Raw genomic sequence first — 20,271 nt, 5'->3', positions numbered from 1 at the left:
AGGTCCATGAGATTTGAAGATGTTAGTTACAAAACGTGACAGCAGTAACACATTTGAAAAGGTCATACTTTTGATTTAGTCCACTTCAATTTATATGGTTTTAAATAATGCAAGCATACATTTTTCTCTTTCAAATTAAATGTTCAAAACTATAAGTATACTCGTGAGAACCATATTTATACCAACTGCAATACCTTCTAAAAGGAACCAGGCAGGGCAATGAATATATCTCATCTGCAATGCACTGCTTGCTTTTAATATTGGTAACCAATTAAAATTGTAGCACTGAGTTACATATATAAATGCCAGACCAAATATACACATAGGCAGTCTCAGATTTACAAACTTTTGAAGCACATTTATGGCTTGCTTTATACAGAACAAATTAGGTAGATCAATCACTGCTTTCATTTTCGAGTAACTGCAGATGTCTCTCTCTCAAAAAAAGAAGACATCTGGACAAGCAATTTAGTAAAACCATGTTTACCTGTCACATTCTTCCCCGAGGGCAGAATCACTTAATAGGGGAAGGGATCAGAGGAGCGCCTAACTCCATTTGCTCCAGACTGAGAGGAGAGTTAAAGTGGTGGTGTGCCCTTTCACTGGCGGTGATTACCACCAGGATGTAGGCCTGCTAAACAGGGGGATTACGGGTTGGGGAAGAATTGTTGGACCGTGGCGTCATCGGGTAGTGCAGTCTTTTCCCATGCAGGATTGGGGTGAGACACCCACCAATAATGTTACATTCCACACCAAAGCCCCACTAAACCCCCCTCTTCCCCTCGGGGGCTTTGATAAGGGCTCTTGCCGATCCCCCAATCAATTTTTTTTTTTAACCGAGCTGTTTACATCACAAGGAGAATACTTGTTAGATGAAGCAAAGCAGAACAACAAATTCCATCAGACTTGACTGACGGAGTGCTTGAACTCTAAAAGAGTGGTATTGTTACCAATATGAAACCAGTAGCCGAGAGTTCCCTCTCTGACCTTCCGGGTACTAAGACGCTGCACCACCCCGACCACTTTCACTGAAATCCCTTGGTGGGATATCCCCTACCACTTTCACTGAAATCCCTTGGTGGGATATCACAGCCTATACCGTGAGAGCGCTTGCTGGTATGTGCTTTTTACACCAGCCTACCCAAGTCACAACCAAAAGCCAAGGACCTAAACTTGGAAGTCCCAGTGTATTTGTCAAAGTTTAAAAACAATTTGTTATCTTGTGCCTCAGATACTGTAATTTCATGTGTCAAGAAAAGTCACATGCCAAGCCTGTGAAACCACAATTGTTGTCTCTCATAGACATCACCCAAATGCTGCCTTGTGGATGATTTGCTTTCATTATTATGGGCGTATCGTACGGTAGAAGCTAGAACGTGTTAGCTCATAGAAACACTCACAGTAACTGAAGATTACACGGCAATTATTCTTGCTACAGAATGTGCCGCACCACCTGCTTTTTTTGACTACAGTATGCCATGAAATAATAAAACAATAGTTAACTGCTGAGATGGGGGACATGCACCTTTGGCTCCCTCAATGATACAGGACAACCCATGCTGTAGACTACCACGTGTCCTCCTAGTGTGATAAAACACCATGTCCCACATCAAAGTGTTCAACAATTGCTAGACAAAGTACATGTAAGTATTCCTTGACTGTGATCAGGGAAAGATTGGATTTGACGGTGATACCTGTTGATGTCATTACATTCCTGTAATACCGTTACCATTCTGAATACAATCACAACTCGCATTTTACCATGTTATAAAGAATCTCAGTACTAAGACTGCATTGATTTCTCACTTTGGTTCGAAAACTGTCAAAATTCCCACTTATCCTTTTTCTTAATTCTGCCATCTGCTTACTCTCTGGTTATGTCCCAACCCTGTGATTTCTACACAGGTTTCAGGATTTTTTAGTTTTGAAATAGCCATTCCTTCTGTAAGCTTTCAACATCAAAGCTGAAGGAGCCTTATTTCCTTCAAAGAGGTTTCTTTACTTCAAAGAGGTTTCAGGAATGATACTTAATTCCAAAGAGGAATAATTAAATAATCTGTATCCTCAACTATTCAAACTTGACAGGTGAAGTAATTTGAATACACAAATGCTTGGAAAAAGAAATTACTGGAAGACAAATTTACAGTCAGTTGAATGAATGCAGAACAAATGAACGAGACATGGAAAACATGGACGTGTCATCTAAAACACCAAGCAGCTTCAGTCCTTTCTGTGAGCCTGCATTAGACTTGAACCAACACTTGATACATCTGAAATGTCATGCAACAATATTCCTTGGTACATATGTAGTGAACAGAGGACTGGAGAAAGGAATTCAACTGCTGCTCTTTGATATTCTAACCATGAATGATGTGTATGATTTCGTCAACCTGTGCTAAGAGCAGGGGTACCAGCCCAAACGATATCATGAGCACGGAAATCATCATTGCTCTGTAAATGAATCTTGGCGGGTAATGCTTTGGGCCGTGCGACTTTGTTCAATGCACCACCACCATCCGTTTTCTCCATAAAGAACTCCACGTCGCAAACATAAATATTACATCGCTAGAATATGGTGACCAGTGCGAGGTCAGACACACTGTCCAGGATCATACAGTGTGCCCTTGAACTAGTTGAAGGAAGATTTTCAACACCTTTAAATATTGCTGTGTAAACACAGAAAAAAAAAAAACGTTACACACATTTAAAGTGCAAGACAATAACACTGCACCATTTACATACATGAAATACATTGAAAGTTAACAAGAACATGTGGCACTCTCTAAAACATATGTGAAAAAAGAGCAGTGGGCCGACAGCAATAAAAATATGAATAAATAATGAATAAATTAAAACAGACAATGCCAGCTTTAAATGCCTTTGCTACCGCATGGCACCGTGGGATTTGCCTATCCCTCACCCCATAAAAATCAGTTATGAGGACAAAAACACCAACTAATGGCCCTTAGAACTGAAACAGAAATATCTGATGGGGCTGGGAAAAAGCCCAGCACAGGGCTAATCTCTGGAGGGTGAAGGCTACCAGATGGTCATGACCTTTGATGACCTCTCCTGTCATCACATGACTGATGGCACCTATTAGAGCCCTGTGAGGGGGGGTAGGGGGTGTGAAGTTCGACAGTCTGTGACATGTGGAGGGAAAAATCCTGACCACAGGGTTGGAGAATATGGGAACAACTTAAACTTGAAGCTGGAGCCCAGAAAGTGTCTCCCAGTGAAGGTAACTCTTGATGGGAAGTGATTGGGGGGTTTAAGTTGTTAGAGAAGGGCTGTAAATGAACCAAAGCGGCTTACTGAGTAGTGTGAATTCAACTATTAACACAGTTGGGACACACTGCTTTTTCCTGTCGAATTTTGGCTAATTACTGAAACCGGATATGATTTCTAGAATTTTGCACAGCTCTGACGAATCAATGATCGACGTGTATGGAATGAAACATTTCAAGGTTATGATGAAGAAAGTAAAGAAGATCTCATAGTTGGCACAAAAAAGGGATATCCTGGGTTTCTCCTCCCCACAAAATGAGTTACACTGTACATGTAAATGCTCTTAAATTTCCAAATGTCCCTGTGGTAACGTTATCCTGGTGAACTTGTTTTGTCAGCAGCAAATAGATAATTTTTTAAAACCAATGAAGATTTACTGGTAAAGATGAATATTAAGTAGTAGCCTGTTTCTAAGTGAAATGACCTGATACCAGGATGAAAGACCTTGTTCATGTGAAAGTCATGTTTGAGCTTTGATGATCAACATCCAGACTTGGAGTTATGCATAAACAGATGTCTGGAGAGTGAACCCCGAGGCATCTCTGGAAAAGCTCCCAGGAGCTTGTTCCACTAAATGGGCCGCAACTCTCGCTAATCAATCACAGCCTGGCCGTGGGGGGAAGGGGATGGGGGGGGGAGATGGGGGGAGGGGTTGAGCGTTGGAGTGGTGGGGGAGGAGGGGAGGTCAGACGTGGTCAAGACCAGACTTGCTGTCTTTTGGGTCGGCGACCTTGGCAAACATGGCAATGTTGATGTCCTTCAAGTCGTTGCCACCAGCCCCGCTGCCCCTGCTGGCCAAGCTGCCACTGTCATTGGGCACGGAGCTATAGAGGTCATTGTGGTGTCGCATGTGGTTGGTGTTGTTCATTGGATACTGCAAGAATAAGAAAGGAGGGGGGGTTTAGAGTTTGTGCAGAGATGAGAATTTCAATTAAGATGCGGTGACCTGTACTGCAATTCCTGACATTTCGGCTGGGTTAAAATACTTGGGAGGCTTTGAGGGTAGCGTTGGTCGTGTCATGCCTGACTGACTGTGCTGATGCACTGCTGGGAAGTGGAATGTATTGTCCTACATTCTTTTACAGTGAATCAGACTAACAAATCTTGTACATGTTCTTGCTAGGGACTGGTATACCGTACTGACCGACAAATTCTGTCTGCTTATCAGCTCAGAGGTATTAGCATACGACTATGATGAAAAGCAGCGTGCAGTGCTACAACAGAGTCTGGACCTCTAATCGAGACCAACCCAAGCAATCCAAGCATGTAGATTATTTCACTCGGGCTTTTTAAAATCTTCTTTAACTTTAAACAGTGAAATTGCCAATTGCCTTTTTATTCATTAAAAGTTTGAAAACACTGGAATCGTTTCAAAAGGTGATATACGTGTACCTCTTCCTTTTGATCTCGTCCACGGAACTGCCCCATAGCTGTCTTCTCCGAGCGCCTGCGATGAACCTGAACCAAGTCGAAATAATTTAAGGATTACTTTATGGTCTTGACAATAACTGCTTCGGTCAAAATATTGACAAACGGAACCTTCGTTCATATGAGCAATCCAAGAAAGGTCAAACTGTCACCTCTTAACAACATCACATTAATAGTATGCACCGGTAAATGCACAATAACTTCTGGCACAAATCTGCAAAGTCATCGGAAATTATATTTTGAAACACATTCCTCATTTAGTTGTTCACTGACAATTTTGGTTACAGAGACAATCCTATTTCGACATCCATTATTTCATTGATTTATAAGCCAAAGGATTGATGCCCAGAAATACACGTTTACTGTAGTACACTGAATGCAGCTATGAATCCTTTGAGAAAAAGAAGGCATTGAGGGAAAGAGACATTGTTGGTGTTGGACACATTTCTTGGCATATTCTGAGAAAAACCTACGTAACTCATCTCAAATATTGAACAAGGCAGAATGCAAGCCCCGTTACATGACACAGATTTGGGACTACATCCATGATGGCAAAAATCCCCAAAGTGCCTCCACTGTACACTTTCAAGTAAGAGGTTGCATGTTTAAGTCCAACTCGAGGAAGCTTGTGAAGTGTCTTAAGTCTTTGTACAGGCTCTCTCACAACCACAGAACACAGGCATAGTCGCTTAATAAGTCATACAGGTGAAGGGCAAGCCAGCATTAAACCTTAACATCTCCCCAATGACAACATTCCATCAATAATTAATCATGATCTACACATCCTAATTTAATTTGTTTTAATGCATGAAAAAAATTCCAAGTTCAAGTCCTTGCCACCAACAACAGTTTCCTTCCCTTCAGCGATTCTTTTCCAAAGGTGGCACCTGCAACTCATCAACAGATCACAATGCTGTCAAAATCTTTCCCAAATCAAGAACCTGGTAGCAGAACCATGTTTTTACACAGGAAAACAAAAAATATCTCCTCTTAAACGGGTCACCTGGGCTGTGAACTGAACTGGAAGCCCTGAGGCAAGGTTACTTGGGGCCTAACTGGGGAGAAAATGGGATCTGACACTAAGTCCTTTAAGTTTCGGTGTTGAGTTTCAAGTCCTGGAAATTCTATCTGCGGCCAGATTGGACTCTCTCTGGATATAGTGACTTTTTTGATGGGGGGGGGGGGCAAAGTCCTTGTGACAGGTGGAAAAAACACACCCTAGCATTTTGTACTCAAAATGTTTTCTGGGTGGGAACGACAGAAAACAGAAACCAACGGATTCTTGGGCAGAATATGTGATTGATTCTCTTGAAATTAGATCTGACAAGAGAGTATTTTGTAAAAGGTAAATGAAAAAACTAACATTAGTGGAATGGAATGTTTGCCTATGATATCAGATAACAAGATATATATGTGCCTGTTGAAATCACTGTCTCGTCAACACCCTTACTGGAGACCATTTGATGAATGAAGATATTATTTGCTAGTGTCTGTCATAGTGTGTATTAATTCTTTTGCATACTTTTTGTGTATTTGCAACCAGGAATATTCAGCATGTGAGGGATTTCAGTGCACTGAGTTTGAGGATGTGAATGAAAACTTGATATAGGGCCCAAGTGTTAGGATTTTTTGGTGCTATTATGGGAGTAATCACAGGCATTTTGTCTTTCATCTTTTCTCAAAATATAATCCAAATAAATTCAATTAAACTGGTCTGTAAACACTTTACACATAGTGGTACGATGGGAAAATGTGAACCTTTTTTGTTTAATCTGCTGCCCTTTCTTGCCAATTGTGCTCAATGTTTGGACAGACTTAATTGTTTTGATCAAATTAAACACTACTTGGGGCATCTAAACCATGTAAAAACCAATTTGATTGTCGAAAAACAACTTTAAGCAGCTGACTATTTGAAACTAGGAAGGAGACTAAAACGAATAAAATTTCACTCACTATTATGACAACAGTTCCGATGATGACAGCTATGATTAAGAACAGGCTGACAAGGACACACACCACCACCAGTACCACATTACTGATTGCTGGGTTACTGGGATCCTTGGTTGGTGGTTCCACTTTCTCCAGTTGGACCGATGACACGTCCACAAAGAGTGAAGTTCCTTCAAAACGGAAGTAGTACGTCCCAGAGTCAAGCTGTCAAATTTAACATGATTCAAAATGTATTATCAACTTTGATGTCCATCTGGTGTTTAAGGATTCCATGGTTTGGTTTCCTTCAGTGCAAATTGAGAGCATAAAGTTCTGTGGTATTATGTTTTGTACGTGTGTGGGAGAAAGGGAATGTGTGAAAGATGAATTGTGTCATTAGAAAATTTGATAGCTGTTGGAAAATGTTTTCAAGCAGGTAAGCTGTTACCAAGGAATCAATTGTTTTTAAATTGAATGGAACAATATTTGGGTACAAAATCCTTCCAGAAAATGTGGTCTTTGATGGATCTCAGTTCAAGAACGCACACTAGCTCTTACTACTTTTCGAGGAAAAACTTAGATTGTCCAAAAATAAAAAAAGGGAAAATCTGAGAAAGTTGGACAAATACTGAGAAAAACAAGTGTCTTTCATCTCATAATACTTGTAGTATTTACCTGTCTTCTAATTATTTGGTTACTGTAAACAGCATACCGTTTAGTTTTGACTGCTGTATGTCATATTTGTAGGCTAAGTAAACCATAGAACATAAAGGCAGCATTTCCATTGGCCATGGTACTATTCGCTACTTTTTCATGACTTGTTTAACTGTAAAATCTCACAAGGAGAGACACATTGGAAATCCACCTAGGTGTGACATTCAATTTAACCCTCGCTTCCAGAAAGGTTCGAGGTTATTGCATCACTTTCATTAATTTTCATTTGTGATATTGCTGCCACTGTCAAAATGTAAACTGCCTGGAAGGAGAAACACCTGCACAACTGACGAGGCACCTCGACTCGACAACTGATATTGATAAACCCTGCAAGAAGGATGCGGCCTATCGTTGTCTGGGTGATATTATAATTGCCACAGTAAACTCTGTTCGTCTAAATTCTCAGACTTTATCAGTTTCTGCCAGAAGCACAATACAAATGCTAATGTCCGCATAAAAATTAACTATTGTAGTATTACTGCTTTGAAGTTGAGTAGAAAAGTGAGTCAATTTTACTCCAGATTTTGGTCCAACAGAATGAGTGGGTGATACCCCTCTATTAAAACTGACTCCAAAATATGTCCCTTGTAACTCATTCAACTGTGCTCTTTCTTAATAGTTTTAATCATGCTGGTGTATTAACGCGGATCCATTTTTGTGTTGTGTAAGTCAATCAGAATGTTACTCCGATTCAAAGCAAAAACAGGTTTTACAAAACTCTTTTGAAAACAGTCAAAACCTGTGTGAATCAGTTGTGTGATATTTCTGACATTTCCCATTATGTGGATGAGACTTTTGAACATATTTTTTGACTGATGTTCTCCTACCTTGGCAAGCATTTGGGCTGCAACGTCTTCAATGTTCAGGTGTGAATCAACGACAGCCACCAGTTCAAACTCTACATGAATACTGCCGGCTGAAACCTGCAGATGACATCAACGAGTATTCGTTCACTTTTCAACCCCAAATAAGCAGGGTTAGATTGCAGCTTCAAGTCAGTGTCTTGCCATTTTGATAAATTTCCCACCAAAAAGTTATTCAAGCATGCAATGTAGTTTTACACCAATGAAGGGTCATACTGCAATTTTGGACCTCATTTTATGCTAATTTCTGGATGTTTCTTTTGCCTTGTGTCTGGCAACTGATTAGACAGCCCATCTCTACTGTCGGGACTCTCAAGGAATGTACACACATGTACATCTTTGAGGATTACTGAAATTTAGTTGGAAATGCGTTTGAGATGTACAGTTTCCAAACATGGTTTTTCTTGAAAATAGAGGCCCATTAATCAATTTTTAGGGGATTTTAAAAGAGTTCACATTATAGACCTAGTAAATATTCTTTTCATCATTAGAAAACTTCAGATTTTAAAACCTTTGTATCTTTTTTGACCAAATGCACTGGAAGGAAAAAGTACATACCATAAGGTTTGCGATCATGCTTTCTTGAATAGAAAACACTCTTGCCAAGTCAGTTTTCAATGAACTGAAAAATTAAAACAACCAGAAAAGTATGTTAATCTTATCACCCTATTCCTCTCAGTGATATGTTGCTCAGCAACCAAACCTTATAGCCTCAACATTTCAACACAGTTGATGATAATTTTGACCAGTGCAAAGTGCTTAGTCCACTGTAACACATTTTACGGTATTCTGCGGTCTCTTAATGAAAGACAAAGATGAACTTTTTAACTTTATTTTTCTGTATCTTCGAGCCCTTTCATTTATTTACCTTTTAAATTTGTCCTCCTGCCCTTGGACAATGGTACTGAAATCGCCGATAAAGTCAAACATGACACTAAAGGATCTGAATGAAATGAGAACAAAAACTTAAAATATAATTGCAATTATATAATGTAACTGCATTCACTTTTTATTGTGGAACTTTTTTAGAAGAACATTTTTAACTTTAAATTTGGGGGGGGGTGTTTTCTATGCAATCTAAATAAGGCCACACATATATCGTTTCCCATGTCTATCAATTCTTAATGCATATTCCTTTGGTAATTTTGTCGCTGTATATGATAGTGGCCCACTACACACAGTGAGACTGAAAGGTGGTCGCGTTTCTTTTTTCCCTTCAATGCAAACACCACTAACAAGCTGTGAAAAATCAGACACCTGATTTTTCTTACATGTGTAACCATTTCACAGTTACACAGATTTCATAACCCAGTCTGTGGAATTTTACCACATAAACTTTCCAAACTGGAAATGGCACTAACCGTATTTGCTCTTTGCTTTCAATGCACTTACCCACAAAATTTCTTTGTGCATAGCCATTCACCTCCACGGCAGTGACTGAACAAAAATGACAAGAATACCATGTGAAATGACATAGTTGTCTCTGCTGTCTCCCCCCAAAATTTAATGCACTAACCCTGTTTTTTCTGATACAACATACCTTTCATCAGACTCGTCTAGTTCTTACTATGAATCAATAATTTGAACAAGTTTTTTTCTCTCCAAATTTAGTGAATAAGATCAGGTATTTCACTAATTCCCTAAAAGTCATCATTGTCAATTTATTTCTCTGCTGTAGTCTGCAGGTGAATTACTTCACTGCTACAAACATGTAAAAGCTACAGGCTTTTCCAAAAGAAAACACAATAGGTGACATACAAATAACATTTGTGCTGGTCCTTGTGTAATGTATTGTAACATGGTAGGCTACCTTAAGTGTTACAATAGACTGTAATGAGTAACTACAGGCAACAATCTGTACAGGTGCAAAGCAATTCTTTGGCAACAACCACTCGTACATGCACATGTACATGTATTTCAACAAATGCAATGATTTTCTAAGTGAGATCGAAATCTGATTAATCTTGTGCTATTTATTATTGGACACAAACATACAACCATACAGTACCACAGATGCTGACAAATTTGCTTTCATGTTAAAAAAAAATGTGTTTGGATCTCACCATTGGTTGCATCGGTCATTTCTAACTTCACCATCATAGTATGTGTCACCATCATGGGAGCATGCAACTGCACATTCAGAGAGACGGGGTTCAAGGAAAGTTGCAGCTTAAGTCTAAATTCTTGGTAACATTAATATTACGCAAACATAATTGTTGCCTGAAATAAGGGTAATGATATCTTCCTGTGTCTGATTTAGCTGGTCTCATCACAAAGTTGTGCAGACTAAAGAAAACTACTGAAATTTGGATGTGTCATTATATCATGCGCATTATTATTCCCGTCCGGTTCATTTAATGCCGAGTATATTGATGCTGATCATAGATTGTTTAATTTTACATGGTCCTTTACCATCTACGTGTTGGTGAAGATGCATCATCCTACATGCATTTATTAGGAACTATGTACACAAGTCTGGCAGTTAGAATGACTGGGAAACTTTGTTAAGAGCAATGAGACTTTAGATTAAACAGCTGTTAAACATTGTTCAGGAAAGGAAACAGTGCATGTATTGTAGAAAGCCCTCAACAGTAAGCTTCTACAGAAATTTCAGATTTCATCTCCAAGCAAACTGCTAAGCAAACTATATTAAACCTTTTCAAGAAGTTGGCACTTTCTTTTTTAGTCTCCTTTCCTTCTTTGTGGCTCTGTATTGACATGTATTTTCAAAGGCTAAGTTCCAAATTTTGAGTTAAGTTTTCTTTTCAAAGTGAGCTACCATTAAGTTTGACTTGTCAATTCATACTGTTAGCCACGAAGGTTGTATGCTTTTACGCACCATGTAGCACCTGATCACATAATCTGGCCGTATACCCGGCATGGCAGTGGCACACATAGCCATTGGGGTCTTCGTCGGACAGAACGCAGTGGCCATTCTTGCATGGATTAGGGCTACAGCTTTCTGAATAAACAAGGCAAGGCATGGCAAAGGGATTAGAGGCAGCGTCTGCATGACTTTACAGTCTCGCAAGAAATGTCTGGCTTTATTCATGGCCGACTTGGGTTCGGGAAGTATGCAGACTTTTTTTTTCTAACTTCAGAGATGTTGCTGTAAATGAGCTGTTGAGTCTTCTCCCAGAGCTACACTACAGAATAGTTTGCCCCTCACACCAAAGGTTACTGTCATGTGTGAACTTTATGCTTACTAAATCACCTGCAATACACCTGGTAAAGACTGGTTTCAGAAGGTCTCTGGGCTGATCGATTATTATTTGTAGGTAATTGGAAGTGCTTGGATGCTATCATGCAGGCATGACTATGCTGTTATTTTACTGTGCTCTCAATATACAAAAAACATGAGGGGGAAAGTCAAGGATAATGTTTCTGTGAAGCATTCCAACTGAAAGTCCGAATGGTGCATGTGGACATGCCTGGCAGGTTGATTATTGGAATCTAGACACAACAAAAATGATAGCAATAACACGCCTATCTGGTCGAAGAAAATAAAACGCCATATTTTTCCTTCTTCCACCAGCATACCAGACAATGAAATTACAGGGAAATGGCAAGAATTCGGAAGATGTACTGTGCTAAAAAATTGCCCAGCTCTACGGTGCAAATCTTTCTTTAATAAGCATAAATTAATGACATGTTTTTGTTTCACAATCTAACAAATTTAGCAGTTTTTATCTACAGCAAGCAAAACACTCCAATTCCTATGAATTCTGCCTTTTTTATCAATTCTTCAAGAATAATATGGAACAAACAGCAGAAGAGCCACAAGATAGTTTTGTTTGTCTCTTAAATCTTGCTAAATCATGGCTGGAGATACTCCTAGATGTGAGAAGCTATAAAATTGATTATAATGTACAATTGTGTATGTTATTGCAACTGATTTTGTGTCTGGTTTGTTCATCAAAAATCTGCCGGTCAGTACGACCAAATATTTGGATCTTCGATCAAATTGAAGGTCAAATATTCGAATAGTGAATTACTTGAATTAACTCAGCTCTACCACAAGAACTATGTATGTATTCAGTGCAAGACAAACTGATGAAATCTGTCTGCAATTTGCCGATCATAACCCCAGAAGCAAATGTGCTTGTCATCACCTGTGCATGACGAAATTATTACAAACTACTCAGTATCAGAATTTCTCAACATGTTTTGCTGCAAGAAGATTTTTTTACCAGAGATAAGCAGAGAAAGAAATTCTTAGAAGGGAACAACTACATGTACTGGAAGAAAGGAGCAAGAAAAGTGAACTGAAAGTCTAGCACAAGGTAGACACGGGAACCAGACATCTTTTTAAAAGCCAACTATTCGCTGCAGTCTCAGAGAAATAGCATGGAGCATGGATCAATCATTAAGATCTCCACTGAGAAAATACCTATCAGATTGGATTTAATATTCAGCTAGCTCAACATCCGTTCCATTGTTTTGGTTATTTGCTGAATGCGTTCACACTACACAGATATTCCATGCTCTTTTTTTAAACCTCTTTCTTGGTGGTGTGGAGTGAGAGATCATGCACAGATAGAACTATTATCTTATGTCTCAAACTATTTGGAGTGAAAATGCTCTCAATTTGAAGCGATTAAAAGTACTTGAAAAAGAGCCATGCACAAATCTGAGTTCTAATGGGTACCAGTCCAAGGGTACTCTTTACACAATGAAGGAAATCAATCACTGAAGGAGAATTGATGAGCAGGACATAAGAAAACCTACCTGTAACCTGACAGGTTGGTCCAGTGAAGCCAACGGGGCAGATGCAGACTTGCTGTTGATTCTGAACCACACAGGTGCCATTGTTGCTGCACACCTTGGTTGTACACATCACATCTAGCAAGGAGCAGAAGGAGAGAATACTTGAGTTCCAATGGGTACCAGTCCAAGGTTGCTCTTTGCACATTAAATATCTTAATGAAGGAAATCAATCACTGAAGGGAAACAGTTTAGCAGGACAAGAAAACCTACCTGTAACCTGACAGGTTGTTCCAGTGAAGCCAACGGGGCAGATGCAGACTTGCTGTTGATTCTGAACCACACAGGTGCCATTGTTGTTGCACACATTGGTTGGACATGTCACATCTGGCAAGGAGCAGAAGGAGAGATACTTTAAAATAACACTGTGAATATGTAAATGTGAGTGCTTCCTAGAATATCAATTCAAGTTATACAGTTGTACTATTCCATATATACATGTAATATACATTTATACAGTTGCAATATTGATTATGACTGTTGTGCCCTCGATCAACTCATTTGCTGCAATAACTTCCTTCCCACTCACATTTTAATGAATGTTGAATCATCAGCTGACAGAGATGTTTCAGAATGGACTAGGTCCATATTGAAAAATCAAAATTTCTAATTGATTGAATATATATCCCAATATTTCACAATATTTGAATAATGTCAATTAGAGCTCAATGTAGCAATAGTTTAATGATCAATACATCAATTTTAAGTGTTGACTTTGTACATATATTTCATTTGATTTAAAGTTGATATTCTTATTTTTGAAATGATTTAACATTTTAATTGACTGAATGCCTACATTCTGAGCTACTGCATATCATTTATCATTTGTGTTCATCAAACATTCAGACAGTTTTGCACAGTCCCAGTTTAAGGAGTTGATATAATAAAATGTAGCTTGAATGAACTGAACGATGAAAGACTTTTCACATAACTGAACAAAAATACAAGACAGACCACACTATGTGCAGTTCATGTGCATCTCATGTACCTTGTTCACAGTTTTGGCCAGCGTAACCCGTGAGGCAGACACAACTGTAATTCCCTGGCAGGTTTTGGCACGTGCCGCCATTACGGCAGGGATTGCTGGTGCACTCGTCCACGTCAATGTTGCAGGTGCTGCCCCGCCACTGCGCTGGGCACATGCAGGTGAACTGCTGCAGGCCGGTGCTGACGCACTCGCCCCGCACGCAGGGGTTACTGATGCATGCTGTCTGACCTGGGAAGGAAACATTTCATTGGACTTGTTGAAAATGGGTCGAGAAGAGGTTAGTTGTTCTCCTTATAACCCTCTAGACGCAGCTCTGACACAGATGAAGTGCTTAAAATAATTGGGAACTTCCTCCATACATAGGAAATATATACAGATTTTGCCCTTAATCTAGTGCTGTGATTTATAGGCCCAAGCATGCAAATGTCCTCATTTGTCCTCAAGAAAATTAAAGTTAACAGGGAGCATAGGTTTTCCTGGTTATATCTTCTCTTCAACAATTCAACATGGGAAACCCTTCATTAAAGAACTGGTTCCTCTTCAATTTTTCATGTACATTTCAGTTTTACTCTTTATCCACCGTTCATAGATTACGTAATGCAGGACTCAAAGACTGCCCAGGATTTTATATACAGACTGATATGAGAAGTTAAAAAAATGGAACAAACAAGCAATTGTAGTCCTACGAAAGTCTGGATTGCCCAAATTTCATTGGTTTAATTTCAGTCCATTTCATGGCTGGGCACAAGTTGTCCACTAAATTTCAAACCTGCACAGAAAGCTTTTATTTTCCACCCTAAAAACTGGAGTTTGATTCAAACTGAACAAACCATACAAGTTCAAGTTAGTCTTTTACCGCACTCAGAGAGAATCCTTGTCCTCAAATCCCACAATCCTAAACACTTTTCTTGGCAAAAGAGCCCAAGGTATCTGTACATGTACCTTGTTGAGAGGAATGTGTTTCACATCTGAGACCGATGTATTCCTCAGGACATCTGCAGATGAAAGCATTAGGAAACGCAGTGCAGGACCCTCCGTTCTCGCATGGATGACTGGCACATGTGTTCGTTGGGCTTGCAGTAGGGGTAATTTGACCTGGACAAGACAGGCAGAAATATGCTACTTCAAAAATGTTTGAAATATTTGATACTTTTTCGGTTTGTGTCTCCTTAATCAGCTGCACCTAAAAGAACTTTCATTAAAAATCTAATCTGAAAAATTTGTAGTTAAATTCCAGTTTATAATCCAACAAGCAAAACAGTAAAATGCTTCCGATTTTATATAAATTGTGTTAAATTAAAAGTGAGCTTAGTTTACCTGTTGTCACAATTATCAGGCAAGACAGCAGGCAAAACTCAATCATACTATTCCTCCGTAGTCTCCCTTCCATGATTTCGAATTTCTGAAAAAAGAAATTGAGCCCCAACATCAGCACAGAGGACTAACACCCAGGCTGCCGTCTAACAAGTTCAACAATAATTCAACCTAGTTGTGTGTTTTCCAACATATCACGTCATCACTTAATGCATGAATCACCGCTAAGAATCGTATAGTCAAAACATCACCACTACCCTCTTTGGAATTTCCAGTGAGTATTGTTCAAATTTGTTCAACAGTTCATCGAACGGGTCACCCTTTTTGTGGCGAGATACGGTACATCACAAAGCACCCACCAAGCCAACCCACGCACAATGTTATTGCCACACTTTCAGGAAATGCCAGAAAAATAATTATTCCAACTGGCCGATGTTAGTTTTACTTGTCCTGCGGATAGGTTTGTCCCTGTTACAGGTGTTTGCAATGTAAAAGTGGAAGCTTTAAATGAATTGTATATACTTTGCAAGCCCAAAACTGGACACCACATTAATTTTCATTTACGAGTTACAAACTTTAAGTTTAATGACCATCAAGTAATGTATAAAAAAGTTGCAACACGCTTAACTTTACCATACAGACATTTTAAGGGAAAGAAATTAGATGCACTGTGATAGCTCCTTACAAACAACTATTAGGAATACTTTTCGATATCAGTTCACGATCAACGAAACATTTGAGTTGGTTCTACCTCCATGGTAAAGCAAAATCACGTTTGTTTTCAGACAGGCCCTTCACAAGAGGTCCTTGGTCTAATGATAAGGGGGGAAACTGGCCTAAAAATCAAGCAAATTTAGAGAAAAAACACACTCCTTGGGCAACCAAGCACTTTTGGCACTCTTCCGGCCGCACCGCGGCTCGCGTTGAAACACGACTTGTGACAATGACCGATCGAGAGAGTTGGCGAGCGGGGTTTTCCGGGGATTCCACCGGGGGAGGGCCCGCAGACTCCGACCGCCCAATCCCGGCTATTGTAGCTCCTGTGGCTTCTCCCAACTCATTTCACGAGCACTTAAATCCGTCCGTCAGCGACTGCGATACATTCCCTTGGCGCGCATGTTTCAGCACTTGGACAAATTTTTATTACCTGTCTTTACAGGTTTTCGTCGTAAATAACCTCGGTTTGTTTCCAGCTCCAATGGATTCGCTGCGTATGTCCACACAGTGAGTTACATGTCTGTCACCACTTTGGTGCGGTAATATAATGCACATGACGTGCTGCCTGTAGTTGGACATAGTTTAACTTTTTTATTCACGCTAACTTAAAATCTTCATTCATAGCTTTGTGGAAATAGACTGCATTTTGTTGAAATTCTAGAAGTACAAGTACATGTATGAAATTTAGTACACTTCGAGGTTGTACGTTTTAAGTAAATACGCGCGACGGAAATCCCAACCAACATCTGTATTTTATCTTTCAAATCCGGAAAACACTAAATTCTTTGCATGCATGGGATGGTGAACTAAAACTCCCCGTGAATCCAATTTAAGTGAAAAAATTCAAACACAACAAATGCAATCAAAATATATACGAACCAACGAATACCGATCACCTGATCGGAAACCATGAGCGCGTTTGGATATTCTGTTCTAAATATATCAGACCATATTAGGCAGCCTCCCCATTCCAGCGTGAATTTGTGTCGTGCCCGTGATAATCCGGAAGGCCTACCTGCCAAAACCATTAGCATACCTTCTTATTTTGAGGACTAAATACATCGCCATCACGTTGGTCCGCGGTGAAGGATGTTATCAGAATCAGGCTTACATGCAGGCCTACTCTTGGTATTTGGAATTTGTGAATGTATACCATCATTTAGAAATAGCTGGTAGTGGTAAACTACTTAGGCGCGTCTACGATAGATGGATATAAAGGACGTCTATTCTCCCTATGATTTGACAAACTTATACTCGGGCTCAGTGCTCATTGCTATCGGAGGAAATAGGGGGATGGGGGTGCTGAAAGGGGGGGGGATGACTTGCCCGGCCATGAAATTTGAAAAGTGGGGAAGGGGTTGACTTATGTATTACATTCGTGCAGAATCTTATTAATTTGCCTTTTCTGGGTGATGGTAAAAGCAGTTTAGTGGTGGAGAAATCCGAAAAAGTCTTCACAATTTTATTTTCTCAATGTTTCGCTCACCGCAAAAAGTGTGTGTGTGTGTGTGGGGGGGGGGTGATTCAATAGCCCCCTCAAAAAGTGGGGGAAGGATATAGACGTACATGTATACATGTACCCCCACCTTCCCCAGGATTTATGCTCATTTAGTCATGAACAGAATAGGACGCCCATGCCAAGGTACATGCCTGTACATGTACGTTGGGAAGTCCCTGGCACCCTAGATGACTACGGCGAGGGCAAAGGAAGTGCGGCTCGGTAGTTTGGCCGATAATTACTGTTTTATACAATGAAGGGACGAAGGCAATATTTACTCAGGGGAGCTGCCAGGATATCGTTTGTTACACGTCATTATTTCCCGGCACAGAAAGTGAACACGGTAGCCAAACATGCCAGACGGCTGAAGGTCCCTTCATCGGAAATTAAGGGCAATCATAAATTGGTTCTCAGCCCCATAAAATCTGGGGTGAGGAGACCGTGCAGCTATTGAAAATGTCATGAAGTGATTTCATCTGGTTAAAATTCTCACATGATAATGCTGGGCACTGCACTGTCCCGAAGCCTGCGTAATTTGCCGTGTAATCAATGGCGCAACAGCCCCAAATAGTTTTGTAACAATGCCGAGTTTTTGCGATGAAACATTACAGTTGAAGGTGTCAGGAGTGAGTTATTCGTTGGGAACGATTTTGTTTCAGAGGCAGAAAATAACATTCATTCCCCTCACCCATCAGTGACATTTCCTGTTGCAAAATATTCGCTGCTTTTGTCGTGTTGTAAATTGATACTGTTGTCAGATCTGTCCTTGTAATAAGTTGGCTGCAGTGCCAGGGAGATATTGGCAAGGAGAATCTGAAAATAGCTAACCGTAATTGAAAACATAATGAAGATTCTCGCTGTGCGTAAGGTAATCCGCCACCATTTCCTGGTCTGACCGTGTCCTTGCGTGCACTCTTCAGTGGCATGCGGTTAAACGTAGTAGAAAGATCTACATCCACATGGAATTTTCAAGGTCCACGGACCATGGACCCCGGTATTGCCCATTTGCACCGCAGTGAAGTTCAAATCCATTTTAACTTTTTCTTTGCTTTCTGGGGTCGGTAACAGGACAAGAGCCAGAAGTGGAATGTCACCTGCATGTTTTCTGGAACACGAGCCATTCACCGAGGGAAAATGTCAGATATAAATGATGTGTGTAAATGGTTAATTATAAACCTGTTTTTTCCTCCATGGTTCACGCATGCCATGTATGCTGTACCATCGTACAACACACGCATAACATCAGTTGAGGCCGAGTGTTTCCTTACATATGCAGAAACACAAAATGGAAACATCGGCTCACTTTGTCAATGTGATACGCTGGGGATTTGCATAAAACAAATGGTAATGACTTGACCTGCAAATGACAACCGAAACCTTCTTCCTCAGTGGGCCGCACAGTTCACGAGAATTAAGCCACGAAGAACGCCACAAAAATACGAGGGCGGATCGGAAACTGAATTTTCGTTGTGGCCAAGCTTGTTTTTTATTTTAGGGGACTAAAATATGTGAAATATTTTAACATAGGCCTAACCATTTGAGGCTACATTTTTCGGTCTTTCTAAACACCTTTGGAGGAGGGGTAATGAAACAGAACCCCCCCCCGAAAAATTGGCTTTCTTTTTATTGTTTTAAATGGCATATTTGGGGTGGGGTATGTCCCCCGTTGCCGCCCCCCCCCCCGCATGCGAACTTGCAAAAATAGAGAATTCCAAATCCCTATCGTGTTGCACTTTGAAAGAATTAACTATCTCTCTCTAAATATTCTTAACGAAACGCTTAAACCCAGTTGGGTATTAAAGGCGCAGGCTTACACGCCATGTTGTTGTCCAACGGCATGCTTGATATCTAATTATATATTTTTATGAACATCTCTTCATGTAGGAAAACAAATATATAGTTGAAAGTAAAGAAAAAAATGCAGCAGCTACCTCTCATCAGAAAATAAAAGCATGAGCCCAGTGCGTTGATCGAAGATTGATGTCTTCATTACATGCATCTTAATTAAGCAAACGGAATGCACGACCACAGATTACCACGACAAGCCCGAATGACGGGATAATGAGATACATGATGCTGCTGTAAATTAGACTGGTATTTGTACCTGTACAAGCACTGCTCACCTGTCGTAAACCCACAGTGGTTGTCTCTGTTTCTCTGCTATCCTCTTCCAATGATGCAGATTTTTGCCCCACACGCTGAGTTCCCTAGTGCAGATCCTCTGATTAGTGGGATCGGGTATCCTGCAGGATGGCATAAATATATATTCCACAGTTTCCTGACGCATTAGCCGCAGTGGATGGTCGTATAAATATCAAGAGTGAAGACCGTGCACGTACTCGATGGAGGAGGAAAAGTTCAAGCGATTCGGCAGACAAGCCTCCTCCGCTATTTATGTCCCATCGCGTGGTACTCGGGAAATTAAGCTAGGAAGGATTTCGGGCAATCATTGACTGGGAGCTCGCCGTTGAACTTGTACTTTGGCCAGCCGCATGCAATAGCAGTTTAGTCATTAGGTAAACAGGGGACTGCAGGAACACGAGTAGGCCTGGAATGAGTAGGCCATCGCAATATCTGAACTTTCGTCAATACAAAAACCACTGACCCGAATGCAATACACGTACGCCGCACTGATCGCCCATGGGATTACACTACCAGTGTTGGCTTTTCGGATAGACTACTAGTCTCCCATCAGCCGCGCGTGAGTCATAGCCAACAATGGGTGTATTTTCCTCAATGACTGAACACAGAAAGTGAAAAAGCGGCTC

At 40.3% G+C, this 20,271-nt stretch overlaps 1 protein-coding gene across 4 annotated transcripts; it reads right to left on the bottom strand.

Moving 5' to 3' along the window:
* Positions 1–226: 226 nt before the first annotated feature.
* LOC110984929 (uncharacterized) lies at positions 227–20,175 on the bottom strand. 4 transcript variants are annotated; one of them, XR_015425055.1, is made up of 16 exons: positions 19,627–20,174; positions 15,292–15,376; positions 14,917–15,069; positions 13,975–14,202; positions 13,200–13,313; positions 12,951–13,064; positions 11,062–11,184; positions 10,286–10,352; positions 9,615–9,659; positions 9,091–9,165; positions 8,781–8,844; positions 8,187–8,282; positions 6,670–6,870; positions 4,681–4,746; positions 1,091–4,162; positions 227–1,053 (listed from the first exon to the last, which is right to left on the bottom strand). XR_015425055.1 is itself a non-coding variant. In XM_022245573.2 (15 exons), the coding sequence occupies exons 2-15, from the start codon at positions 15,362–15,364 to the stop codon at positions 3,974–3,976; spliced, it is 1,608 nt and encodes a 535-aa protein (XP_022101265.1). In that variant the 5' UTR covers positions 15,365–15,376; positions 19,608–20,175; the 3' UTR covers positions 227–3,973. The 4 variants fall into 4 exon arrangements, 3 of the variants coding, with proteins under 3 accessions (XP_022101265.1, XP_022101264.1, XP_086992175.1); XM_022245573.2 differs by having other exon boundaries at positions 227–4,162; positions 19,608–20,175; XM_022245572.2 differs by having other exon boundaries at positions 227–4,162.
* Positions 20,176–20,271: the final 96 nt, after the last annotated feature.

Source organism: Acanthaster planci, linkage group LG01, assembly GCF_054643075.1.
Source record: "Acanthaster planci isolate LZ-2023a linkage group LG01, COTS_SCS, whole genome shotgun sequence".
In the NCBI taxonomy this organism is placed as follows: Eukaryota; Metazoa; Echinodermata; class Asteroidea; order Valvatida; family Acanthasteridae; genus Acanthaster; species Acanthaster planci.
The sequence above is the reverse complement of the archived record's forward strand: the minus strand, read 5'-3'. Positions and strand labels throughout refer to the sequence as shown.